The sequence below is a fragment of the Ambystoma mexicanum genome, chromosome 5q, assembly GCF_040938575.1.
Source record: "Ambystoma mexicanum isolate Mex_15411 chromosome 5q, UKY_AmexF1_1, whole genome shotgun sequence".
Lineage (NCBI taxonomy): Eukaryota > Metazoa > Chordata > Amphibia > Caudata > Ambystomatidae > Ambystoma > Ambystoma mexicanum.
The window spans coordinates 1,114,917,256-1,114,929,876 of record NC_090933.1 but is presented as its reverse complement, the minus strand read 5'-3'; the positions used below and the strand labels follow the sequence as shown (position 1 = coordinate 1,114,929,876).

Here is a 12,621-nt window from a genome sequence, read left to right as displayed (position 1 = left end):
GTCAACCCGCAAAGAGAAACATCTCGTAGATGACCATGAGGACATGTCTGACCCGGACATAATCCGGAACCCGAGGTCCTCAGACTTGCAACCATCCCCCAGGGTGGCACAGTACATGGCAATGAGACTTTCGAAAGGCCTTCGACAAAGAAGTCAGACAGTGCCTGCGCGCAGAATGCCCTCGCCCAGACCTCCCAGGGAAAGTGGCAGAGTCCCGCGAGCTAGATCCTAAGATGTTGACATTTGTGTCCAAAACCAGTAAAGATCCAAGTAAGGGAATTGACAGGTCGTGGAGGAGTTGTCAAGAGAAAGTCTTGGATTTATCAGGACCTCTCACAAAGATAATGGATCTGGTGGAGAGGGCTAAAGACACTGGAGAAGAAGTGGACCCTGACGCGCTTGCGGGATGGGCACAAAAAGCAGTTTGCCTCCTAGGCAACGCTAACTGCACCTTCGCATCAGAGAGAAGTAGAGGATTCTTGCTCAAAATTGATCCGAAATTGAGCGACCTAGCGTCATATGAAGCCGGGGAAGCAGCACAAGGCCTCCTATTCGGAAAGACTTTTGGAAAAGAAATGGGCCGGTTTGTTGGCACCTACACTTCCCTGGAGAAAGAGCAAGCCTCCATACAGAAGATATTCCCGAACAGAATTTTTGCCGGGACCGGCCGCTTCACAGGTTGTGCGGCCGGTCAGAATCAGGGAGGGAGAAGACCCCTCAATCCCAGAGCCCAATACTGGGAAAACAAACAGCAAGATACCGTCTTCCCGGCCAGGGCGCAGAGGAAGAGGGACCGGTCGTGGACAAGGATTCACACCAGGTGAGAGCAACAGTGTATCCTTCAGTTCGGGGGAGGACGGGAATGTTTTGGGAAAATTGGCATGCGCTTTCCAGCGATGCTTGGATATTGCAAACCATCAGAGGTCTGTGGCTGGAGTTCATAGAACCGCCAGTGCAAGTAAGCTGGCCACACCAGCAGTGCTTCGCGCGAGCGGAACAACAATGCCTAGATTGTGAACTGATCCAAATAGCGCAGAAAGACGCCATAGAGAAGTGTACAGCATTCCCCATATTTGTGAGCAATATGTTTTTAATGCACCTAAAGGAGATGGTTCAGACGGTTATAAATCTGAAAGAATTAAATGGTCAGATTGTGTACCGCCATTTCAAGATGGAGGGTATCCATCAGCTCAGAGACTCCATGAGAAAGGGAGACCGGCTTACAAGACTGGACTTGAAAGATGCCTACCTGACAGTACCAGTGCAAGAGAGTTACAGGACGTTCCTAGCTTTTCGCTGGAACTGACAGCTCTGGCAATTCAAGACGATGCCCTTCGGGCTTGCGTCGGCGCTCTGGGCTTTTACCAAACTAATGAATTCAGTAGCGGCAGTGATGCGGGAGAAAGGCATCAGGTTGATTATTTACCTAAACAATCTGTTACTCCTAGCAGAGGCCAGTGACACACTAGCTTACCAGACCAGGTGGGTGCAGAATATGCTGTTGTCGGTGGGATTTCTAATGAACATGGAGAAGTCAGACACCACGCCAGCGCAGAGGCTAGATTTCCTGGGTTTTGTCCTAGACACCAGGAAGGTTACAGTGGAGCTGCCAGCCTGATAAATAAGGGATATCAAAAGGGAGATCAGAGCCTGTTTCTGAGCAAGCAGTTCATCCCTCTCGGAGCACTAGCAAGAGTTGTAGGATTACTAGCAGCATCCATCCAGGCCATATTTCCAGGTCCTTTGCACTATCGAGCACTACAGAGGCTAAAGATAAAACACTTGCAACAAGGTTTGAAATATCATCAGCAAGTGCCGTTAGATAAGGAGTCCATCACAGAGCTGGAATAGTGCTTGTAGAATATGGGCGCGCCATCTTCAGAGACCGACTAGACCTGATAATAGAATCGGACGCCAGCCGCATAGGCTGGGGAGCGCGTTGGGGAGACCTAGAGACATGTGGGAAATGGAGCGAAGAAGAGCTTTGTCTGCACATCAACTGCCTAGAACTTCTGACGGGATTGTTTGCGATCAACGCGTTCACGAGAGGGAAAGTGAAGTCATGCATCCTGCTGAAGATGGATAATATCTCGGCAGTCCGCTACATAAATCACCTAGGAGGAACGAAGTCCAAGTTGCTAGCGGAGCTAGCAAAGTATTTTTGCCACTTCTGCCTCCAGTCAGGAACCTCAGTGACAGCAGAATACCTGCCTGGGGCACTGAATGTGATGGTCGACTGGAACTCACGGTACCTGACGGATTCCAGTGACTGGAGACTAGATACAGCAGTCTTTCAGATTCTGAATATGAGGTGGGGTTTGATATACATAGACCTTTTTGCGTCCCGTCTCAATGCTCAGACGGGCAATTACTTCAGTTGGGGGTTAGACCCGGATGCTCAGGGGACAGATCCATTTCTGCAAAAATGGTCAGGTGGTCAGAACTACATGGTTCCCCCTTCGTGATGTTGAGCAAAGTTCTAGCGAAGTGTCGGAAGGAGAGAGCGGAGTTGGTTTTGGTAGAGCCACTGTGCAAGTCACAAGTGTGGTTCCCGACGCTAATGGAGCTAGCAGCAGATCTGCCGAGGGTGCTCCCCGAAGGAGACCGACTGCTCACGGACCCAGCTGGGTCGTGTCATGCTCTAAGAGTGAGAGGGACACTCCCTCTCGTCGCGTGCAGGATATCAGGAGACGTTGGGCACTGCAAGGCATTTTCGGTCCAGGCTGCAGAGCTTATCGCAGAATCCTGGGCTCCATCCACTAGGAGGCGCTACGACACGGCTTGGGCCAAGTGGACAAACTGGTGTAAAGGGAGAAGTCTTCATCCCATTTCAGCCCCTGTAGTGGCTATATTGAATTTCTTAGCGCAATTATTGCAAGACGGAAAAGCGTTTTGTACCATCGGCGTGTACAGATCTGCAATTTCTGCAGAGCACCTAACAATTGAAGGAGTTCCGGTGGGAGAACACCCAGCAGTAGTAAGGCTCATCAGAGGAGCTAGGTATAAGGCGCCTCCGGAGCCTAGGTATAATACAGTATGGGATGTGACCGCAGTACTGCGCTTATTAGAGGGCTGGCCAACGGATAGATACCTGTCCCTGAAGCAGCTGTCGGGCAAGCTGGCGATGCTGTTATGCCTAATATCATGTAAGCGCGTATCAGACATCAAGGCGCTGGAGATTAATAGGAGGTCTTTTGATCCAGAAGGCGTGACCTTTTCAATAGCCAATAGGACTAAAACAGGGACTACCACAGTACATTATCCGTATTTCCTGAGTAATTCTAAATGGTGTGTAGCGAGATGCATTGAAGAATATAAGAATAGGTCAGCAGATCGCAGGCCCGCGGGTACCACCCAGTTGTTAATAGCGTGTAGAAAGCCTTTTCAGGCGGTCACAAAAGCCACCATCACAAGATGGGTCAAGGAGGTAATGCAAGCAGCAGGTATTGATTTAGGAGTGTATGGGGCACACTCGGTAAGAAGTGCAATGGCTTCCAGGGCCTTTACAACAGGGGTATCATTGCGAGAAATTATGTTAGCAGCTGATTGGGCTAGTGATCGTACATTTAAAGAGTTTTACTTGGAGCTGAGAGTCTGCTAGCTGCGTAGGGAGTATTAATTCTATTAAAGACTAGGAGACGGGCATTAAATTCCCACCCGATCATGTATTGTTTAATAATGTGATGTGTATGGATTATAACAGTACATGGACGCCACCCTGAGTTTTTTATTTTTATTGTATATTCCCTAGGGGAAGAGCAGAAGAATAGCTGAAGGCGGAGGCCGAGGGTTCCGAGGCTCGAGTGGAGTAACAAGAAGTGAAGGGAGCAGCATTGCTTCAGTTGACGAGTTTGGAAGTCTTTGCACTGTTGGTGGGACATGGTTATAAAGTTCAAGAGACGGTTCAGAGCACATAAAAGAGAGGAGGAGCGCAGAGACAGAGAGGAGGAGCGCAGAGACAGAATGTGTGTCATAGCTGGGCTGTGTTGGAGCGGACTACAGAGACTTTGGAATTTGTAGTTTCAGGACAGTTTTCATAGTTTTAGTATGTTTTTGTTGAAACAGCTGAGGAGTAGTAATAGATGAAGTTGAAGCATAATGCTCGCCTCCTAGTCTTTAATAGAATGAATACTCCCTGCACATCTAGCAGGGGTAATCTTCATTGTGGACTACATTTTCCGATGTTCCCATTTTGAGAATTAAGTTCTCTTTTTGCAAAAATGCATTTATATGTGAAAACTAACTTCGTGAATCAGGCCTGTGGTACATAATTTTTCAAAGAATGTCTCATGTTAAAGAAATGTTTCTCGGCTGATTGAGTGCAGCGATGTTTACGTCATCGTCATATTAGTTTGCAGCGTGCATTCCTGAAGCATGCGTGCTGATCACGCTGGGACGAAGGCGGTGCAGTTCCTTGCTTATCACAGCGCGGCCGCATCCGAACTGAAAGGGCCATTTGTTTTGGAAGGTCTCGCTTTAGGTCGCTTGAAAGGCCCATACTTCATGCATTGTTCTAGGGGGCGAGCGGTCCTTTCACAGCCTGCCTATTTCTAAGTGTGATTCCAGCCCCCCTTTGTCACCACGTTAGTAATTATTTGATATGCACCCAGCTGTATCGGCAGCAATTACACTGAAGGGCACACGTGTCACCCAAGGCCTGCTAGCCAAGCACTTAGGAGCAAGTCGAAATGCTCATTTCGGGAAAAGCCATTTATGCTAAAGTTTAAAGCCTGTAGCGATGAAATGAATTCACAATGCCTGCCTTTCTGTTTAGCTGGGAAAGCATGGCTTGTGGGGTAGAGATATAGAACATGGAGTAGGGACGTAAAACATGTTGCTGTACAATTATGTATACAATTCCTGCTATGTAGCGTTCAATAAAAAGGCGAGAGCTATTTTAATTTTTAAATAATATATATATATATAGCGCTTTGCCGGATTCCTTCGAGGCGCTGTGATAATAGGTATTAATGTTACGTGAGATTTCAACCTCGGAAGGATAAGAGGCGACGTCAGCTGCTTTGGGATTTGAACGTGGGAATTGCAGGCTGACCCTCATGCCAGGGACCGTTATTTATACAAGTGTGGGAGCCCCTCTACTGAGAACACACATGGTTCAAATAACCTGTTCCATGGGGTATATCCCACTCAGCAAGGCCTATAACAACCACAATTTAGCTCACTGACCCTTCCCAGAGGAGACAATAGCCATTTGCATCTCAGTCTGGTCCCCACCCACCTGGGCTCCAAAACTCTAGGTATTTCTCCTCCGAAGAAGGGTACCATCAGCAGCCCCAGGCACGTGTTTCGGCCACCTCAGTGAGGTGAAGCGGAGCCTCTCCATAGCAAAGTAGAGAGGCATTTATATTGAAAGGGAATGGCTAGCACAGGTCCCATTCTCCTTGCATCTGTCTGTGTAGCACCCTGAGCAACTGCCAACAGCGAGGTGTGACGCACCTTGCAATCCCATTCTGACAGAACATTAGACGGTGAAATGCCAGCGCCTGACAGCAACATTTAAGCCACCAGACTCTTTAAATTGTTATCACGACACCTTCTTGGAATCTGTGAAGCCCGCTAAAAGTATGAGAGCATCCACGTGCTGACAGCTTGAAACTACCTGACAAAATAGCGGGGCAGGAGTCTCCAATAAAAGGCGGCCATGGAACGCTGGGAAGGCAGGACTGGGTTTGGAAGGAAAGGGAAGCGAAGCGGATCGGGTTGGTTACGAGATGGAAGGGTCGCATGGGTCAGAATTGTGTATGTTGGTATTGCTTTGTTTGGTTGTTTGCCAATAAACGGAGATATAAAAAAATAAGAATAATACAAATAAAAAAGACAAAATTCGGCAGGGCAGAAAACTATAATGCAGAAGTCCGCAATATCAAGGTAGTCTGGATCCTACTGGTGAAAGGGGACGCTCTCTTTCAGCGGGGCACATCACAAGGCACATTTACGTGGGAGCATTGGCTCACACCAAGACAAGGTGATGAATAGGTCTTGTTCCTGATCCTGGCCACAGAAAGCTAAAACCAAACTGCTCAGCCCGCAGCTCCTGTCTCTGGACAGAATCTCCATATTGACAAAGAGAACCCGTGTGCAGACAGTGGGCTGGATGAGAACATGTGTGCAGAAACTGGGCCGGATGAGAACCTGTGTGCAGAAACTGGGCTGGATGAGAACCCGTGTGCAGAAACTGGGCTGGATGAGAACCCGTGTTCAGAAAGTGGGCTGGATGAGAACCCGTGTGCAGACAGTGGGCTGGATGAGAACCTGTGTGCAGAAAGTGGGCTGGATGAGAACCCGTGTGCAGAAACTGGGCTGGATGAGAACCCGTGTGCAGAAACTGGGCTGCATGAGAACCCGTGTGCAGAAACGGTGCTGGATGTGAACCTGTGTGCAGAAACTGGGCTGGATGTGAACCTGTGTGCAGAAACTGGGCTGGATGAGAACATGTCTGCAGAAACTGGGCCGGATGAGAACCTGTGAGCAGAAACTGGCCCGGATGAGAACCTGTGTTCAGAAAATGGGCTGGATGAGAACCCGTGTGAAGAAAGTGGGCTGGATGAGAACCCGTGTGCAGAAACTGGGCTGGATGAGAACCCGTGTGCAGAAACTGGGCTGCATGAGAACCCGTGTGCAGAAACGGTGCTGGATGTGAACCTGTGTGCAGAAACTGGGCTGGATGAGAACATGTGTGCAGAAACTGGGCTGGATGTGAACCTGTGTGCAGAAACTGGGCTGGATGAGAATATGTCTGCAGAAACTGGGCCGGATGAGAACCTGTGAGCAGAAACTGGCCCGGATGAGAACCTGTGTTCAGAAAATGGGCTGGATGAGAACCTGTGCGCAGAAACGGGGCTGGATGTGAACCTTTCTGCGAAACTGGGCTGGATGAGAATCTGGGCTGGATGAGAACCTGTGTGCAGAAACTGGGCTGGATGAGAACCTGTGTGCAGAAACTGGGCTGAATGAGAACCTGGGCTGGATGAGAACCTGCGTGCAGAAACTGGGCTGGATGAGAACCTGGGCTGGATGAGAACATGTGTGCAGAAACTGGGCTCGATGTGAACCTGTGTGCAGAAACTGGGCTGGATGAGAACCTGTGTGCCAAAACTGGACTGAATGAGAACCTGGGCTGGATGAGAACCTGCGTGCAGAAACTGGGCTGGATGAGAACCTGGGCTGGATGAGAACATGTGTGCAGAAACTGGGCTCGATGTGAAACTGCGTGCAGAAACTGTGCTGGATGAGAACCTGCGTGCAGAAACTATGCTGGATGGGAACCTGGGCTGAATGAGAACCTGCGTTTAGAAACTGGGCTGCATGAGAACCTGCGTGCAGAAACTGGGCTTGATGAGAACCTGGGCTGGATGAGAACATGTGTGCAGAAACTGGGCTGGATGAGAACCCGTGTGCAGAAACGGTGCTGGATGTGAACCTGTGTGCAGAAACTGGGCTGGATGAGAACATGTGTGCAGAAACTGGGGCGGATGAGAACCTGTGTGCAGAAACTGGGCTGGATGAGAACCCGTGTGCAGAAAGTGGGCTGGATGAGAACCCCTGTGCAGAAAGTGGGCTGGATGAGAACCCGTGTGCAGACAGTGGGCTGGATGAGAACCTGTGTGCAGAAAGTGGGCTGGATGAGAACTCGTGTGCAGAAACTGGGCTGCATGAGAACCCGTGTGCAGAAACGGTGCTGGATGTGAACCTGTGTGCAGAAACTGGGCTGGATGAGAACATGTATGCAGAAACTGGGCTGGATGTGAACCTGTGTGCAGAAACTGGGCTGGATGAGAACATGTCTGCAGAAACTGGGCCGGATGAGAACCTGTGAGCAGAAACTGGCCCGGATGAGAACCTGTGTTCAGAAAATGGGCTGGATGAGAACCTGTGCGCAGAAACGGGGCTGGATGTGAACCTTTCTGCAGAAACTGGGCTGGATGAGAACCTGGGCTGGATGAGAACCTGTGTGCAGAAACTGGGCTGGATGAGAACCTGTGTGCAGAAACTGGGCTGGATGAGAACCTGTGTGCAGAAAGTGGGCTGGATGAGAACCCGTGTGCAGAAACTGGGCTGGATGAGAACCCGTGTGCAGAAACGATGCTGGATGTGAACCTGTGTGCAGAAACTGGGCTGGATGAGAACATGTGTGCAGAAACTGGGCCGGATGAGAACCTGTGTGCAGAAACTGGGCTGGATGAGAACCCCTGTGCAGAAACTGGGCTGGATGAGAACCCGTGTGCAGAAAGTGGGCTGGATGAGAACCCCTGTGCAGAAATTGGGCTGGATGAGAACCCCTGTGCAGAAAGTGGGCTGGATGAGAACCTGTGTGCAGACAGTGGGCTGGATGAGAACCTGTGTGCAGAAAGTGGGCTTGATGAAAACCCGTGTGCAGAAACTGGGCTGGATGAGAACCCGTGTGCAGAAACTGGGCTGCATGAGAACCTGTGTGCAGAAACGGTGCTGGATGTGAACCTGTGTGCAGAAACTGGGCTGGATGAGAACATGTGTGCAGAAAATGGGCTGGATGTGAACCTGTGTGCAGAAACTGGGCTGGATGAGAACATGTCTGCAGAAACTGGGCCGGATGAGAACCTGTGAGCAGAAACTGGCCCGGATGAGAACCTGTGTTCAGAAAATGGGCTGGATGAGAACCTGTGCGCAGAAACGGGGCTGGATGTGAACCTTTCTGCAGAAACTGGGCTGGATGAGAACCTGGGCTGTATGAGAACCTGCGTGCAGAAACTGGGCTGAATGAGAACATGTGTGCAGAAACTGGGCTCGATGTGAACCTGTGTGCAGAAACTGGTCTGGATGAGGACCTGTGTGCCAAAACTGGACTGAATGAGAACCTGGGCTGGATGAGAACCTGCATGCAGAAACTGGGCTGGATGAGAACCTGGGCTGGATGAGAACATGTGTGCAGAAACTGGGCTCGATGTGAAACTGCGTGCAGAAACTGTGCTGGATGAGAACCTGCGTGCAGAAACTATGCTGGATGGGAACCTGGGCTGGATGAGAACCTGCGTTTAGAAACTGGGCTGCATGAGAACCTGCGTGCAGAAACTGGGCTTGATGAGAACCTGGGCTGGATGAGAACATGTGTGCAGAAACTGGGCTGGATGAGAACCCGTGTGCAGAAACGGTGCTGGATGTGAACCTGTGTGCAGAAACTGGGCTGGATGAGAACATGTGTGCAGAAACTGGGCCGGATGAGAACCCGTGTGCAGAAACTGGGCTGGATGAGAACCCGTGTGCAGAAACTGGGCTGGATGAGAACCCGTGTGCAGAAACTGGGCTGGATGAGAACCCGTGTGCAGAAAGTGGGCTGGATGAGAACCCCTGTGCAGAAAGTGGGCTGGATGAGAACCCGTGTGCAGACAGTGGGCTGGATGAGAACCTGTGTGCAGAAAGTGGGCTGGATGAGAACCCGTGTGCAGAAACTGGGCTGCATGAGAACCTGTGTGCAGAAACGGTGCTGGATGTGAACCTGTGTGCAGAAACTGGGCTGGATGAGAACATGTGTGCAGAAACTGGGCTGGATGTGAACCTGTGTGCAGAAACTGGGCTGGATGAGAACATGTCTGCAGAAACTGGGCCGGATGAGAACCTGTGAGCAGAAACTGGCCCGGATGAGAACCTGTGTTCAGAAAATGGGCTGGATGAGAACCTGTGCGCAGAAACGAGGCTGGATGTGAACCTTTCTGCAGAAACTGGGGTGGATGATAACCTGGGCTGGATGAGAACCTGTGTGCAGAAACTGGGCTGGATGAGAACCTGTGTGCAGAAACTGGGCTGGATGAGAACCTGTGTGCAGAAAGTGGGCTGGATGAGAACATGTGTGCAGAAACTGGGCTGGATGAGAACCCGTGTGCAGAAACGGTGCTGGATGTGAACCTGTGTGCAGAAACTGGGCTGGATGAGAACATGTGTGCAGAAACTGGGCCGGATGAGAACCTGTGTGCAGAAACTGGGCTGGATGAGAACCCGTGTGCAGAAACTGGGCTGGATGAGAACCCGTGTGCAGAAACTGGGCTGGATGAGAACCTGTGTGCAGAAAGTGGGCTGGATGAGAACCCGTGTGCAGAAAGTGGGCTGGATGAGAACCCCTGTGCAGAAAGTGGGCTGGATGAGAACCCGTGTGCAGACAGTGGGCTGGATGAGAACCTGTGTGCAGAAAGTGGGCTGGATGAGAACTCGTGTGCAGAAACTGGGCTGCATGAGAACCCGTGTGCAGAAACGGTGCTGGATGTGAACCTGTGTGCAGAAACTGGGCTGGATGAGAACATGTATGCAGAAACTGGGCTGGATGTGAACCTGTGTGCAGAAACTGGGCTGGATGAGAACATGTCTGCAGAAACTGGGCCGGATGAGAACCTGTGAGCAGAAACTGGCCCGGATGAGAACCTGTGTTCAGAAAATGGGCTGGATGAGAACCTGTGCGCAGGAACGGGGCTGGATGTGAACCTTTCTGCAGAAACTGGGCTGGATGAGAACCTGGGCTGGATGAGAACCTGTGTGCAGAAACTGGGCTGGATGAGAACCTGTGTGCAGAAACTGGGCTGGATGAGAACCTGTGTGCAGAAAGTGGGCTGGATGAGAACCCGTGTGCAGAAACTGGGCTGGATGAGAACCCGTGTGCAGAAACGATGCTGGATGTGAACCTGTGTGCAGAAACTGGGCTGGATGAGAACATGTGTGCAGAAACTGGGCCGGATGAGAACCTGTGTGCAGAAACTGGGCTGGATGAGAACCCCTGTGCAGAAACTGGGCTGGATGAGAACCCGTGTGCAGAAAGTGGGCTGGATGAGAAACCCTGTGCAGAAATTGGGCTGGATGAGAACCCCTGTGCAGAAAGTGGGCTGGATGAGAACCTGTGTGCAGACAGTGGGCTGGATGAGAACCTGTGTGCAGAAAGTGGGCTGGATGAAAACCCGTGTGCAGAAACTGGGCTGGATGAGAACCCGTGTGCAGAAACTGGGCTGCATGAGAACCTGTGTGCAGAAACGGTGCTGGATGTGAACCTGTGTGCAGAAACTGGGCTGGATGAGAACATGTGTGCAGAAAATGGGCTGGATGTGAACCTGTGTGCAGAAACTGGGCTGGATGAGAACATGTCTGCAGAAACTGGGCCGGATGAGAACCTGTGAGCAGAAACTGGCCCGGATGAGAACCTGTGTTCAGAAAATGGGCTGGATGAGAACCTGTGCGCAGAAACGGGGCTGGATGTGAACCTTTCTGCAGAAACTGGGCTGGATGAGAACCTGGGCTGGATGAGAACCTGCGTGCAGAAACTGGGCTGAATGAGAACATGTGTGCAGAAACTGGGCTCGATGTGAACCTGTGTGCAGAAACTGGTCTGGATGAGAACCTGTGTGCCAAAACTGGACTGAATGAGAACCTGGGCTGGATGAGAACCTGCATGCAGAAACTGGGCTGGATGAGAACCTGGGCTGGATGAGAACATGTGTGCAGAAACTGGGCTCGATGTGAAACTGCGTGCAGAAACTGTGCTGGATGAGAACCTGCGTGCAGAAACTATGCTGGATGGGAACCTGGGCTGGATAAGAACCTGCGTTTAGAAACTGGGCTGCATGAGAACCTGCGTGCAGAAACTGGGCTTGATGAGAACCTGGGCTGGATGAGAACATGTGTGCAGAAACTGGGCTGGATGAGAACCCGTGTGCAGAAACGGTGCTGGATGTGAACCTGTGTGCAGAAACTGGGCTGGATGAGAACATGTGTGCAGAAACTGGGCCGGATGAGAACCCGTGTGCAGAAACTGGGCTGGATGAGAACCCGTGTGCAGAAACTGGGCTGGATGAGTACCCGTGTGCAGAAACTGGGCTGGATGAGAACCCGTGTGCAGAAAGTGGGCTGGATGAGAACCCCTGTGCAGAAAATGGGCTGGATGAGAACCCGTGTGCAGACAGTGGGCTGGATGAGAACCTGTGTGCAGAAAGTGGGCTGGATGAGAACCCGTGTGCAGAAACTGGGCTGCATGAGAACCTGTGTGCAGAAACGGTGCTGGATGTGAACCTGTGTGCAGAAACTGGGCTGGATGAGAACATGTGTGCAGAAACTGGGCTGGATGTGAACCTGTGTGCAGAAACTGGGCTGGATGAGAACATGTCTGCAGAAACTGGGCCGGATGAGAACCTGTGAGCAGAAACTGGCCCGGATGAGAACCTGTGTTCAGAAAATGGGCTGGATGAGAACCTGTGCGCAGAAACGAGGCTGGATGTGAACCTTTCTGCAGAAACTGGGGTGGATGATAACCTGGGCTGGATGAGAACCTGTGTGCAGAAACTGGGCTGGATGAGAACCTGTGTGCAGAAACTGGGCTGAATGAGAAACTGGGCTGGATGAGAACCTGGGCTGGATGTGAACCTGTGTGCAGAAACTGGGCTGGATGTGAACCTGTGTGCAGAAACTGGGCTGGATGAGAACCTGCGTGCAGAAACTGGGCTGGATGAGAACCTGGGCTGGATGAGAACATGTGTGCAGAAACTGGGCTCGATGTGAAACTGCGTGCAGAAACTGTGCTGGATGAGAACCTGCGTGCAGAAACTATGCTGGATGGGAATCTGGGCTGCATGAGAACCTGCGTGCAGAAAC

At 51.1% G+C, this 12,621-nt stretch overlaps 3 protein-coding genes across 3 annotated transcripts; all 3 read left to right on the top strand.

Moving 5' to 3' along the window:
* Positions 1-8,103: 8,103 nt before the first annotated feature.
* LOC138498358 (variable charge X-linked protein 3B-like) lies at positions 8,104-8,604 on the top strand. The gene has a single exon (XM_069622145.1). The coding sequence runs from the start codon at positions 8,104-8,106 to the stop codon at positions 8,602-8,604; it is 501 nt and encodes a 166-aa protein (XP_069478246.1).
* A 2,048-nt stretch (positions 8,605-10,652) lies between these two features.
* On the top strand, positions 10,653-11,153 carry LOC138498357 (variable charge X-linked protein 3B-like). Its single transcript, XM_069622144.1, has one exon. The coding sequence runs from the start codon at positions 10,653-10,655 to the stop codon at positions 11,151-11,153; it is 501 nt and encodes a 166-aa protein (XP_069478245.1).
* A 499-nt stretch (positions 11,154-11,652) lies between these two features.
* LOC138498356 (variable charge X-linked protein 3B-like) lies at positions 11,653-12,168 on the top strand. The gene has a single exon (XM_069622143.1). It carries the CDS (start codon positions 11,653-11,655, stop codon positions 12,166-12,168), a length of 516 nt encoding a protein of 171 aa, XP_069478244.1.
* The last annotated feature ends 453 nt before the right edge of the window (positions 12,169-12,621 follow it).

Bases quoted from the DNA above. Each gene is read 5' to 3' on its own strand.
- LOC138498358 (XM_069622145.1), top strand. From the start codon at position 8,104: ATGCTGGATGTGAACCTGTGTGCAGAAACTGGGCTGGATGAGAACATG.
- LOC138498357 (XM_069622144.1), top strand. From the start codon at position 10,653: ATGCTGGATGTGAACCTGTGTGCAGAAACTGGGCTGGATGAGAACATG.
- LOC138498356 (XM_069622143.1), top strand. From the start codon at position 11,653: ATGTGTGCAGAAACTGGGCTGGATGAGAACCCGTGTGCAGAAACGGTG.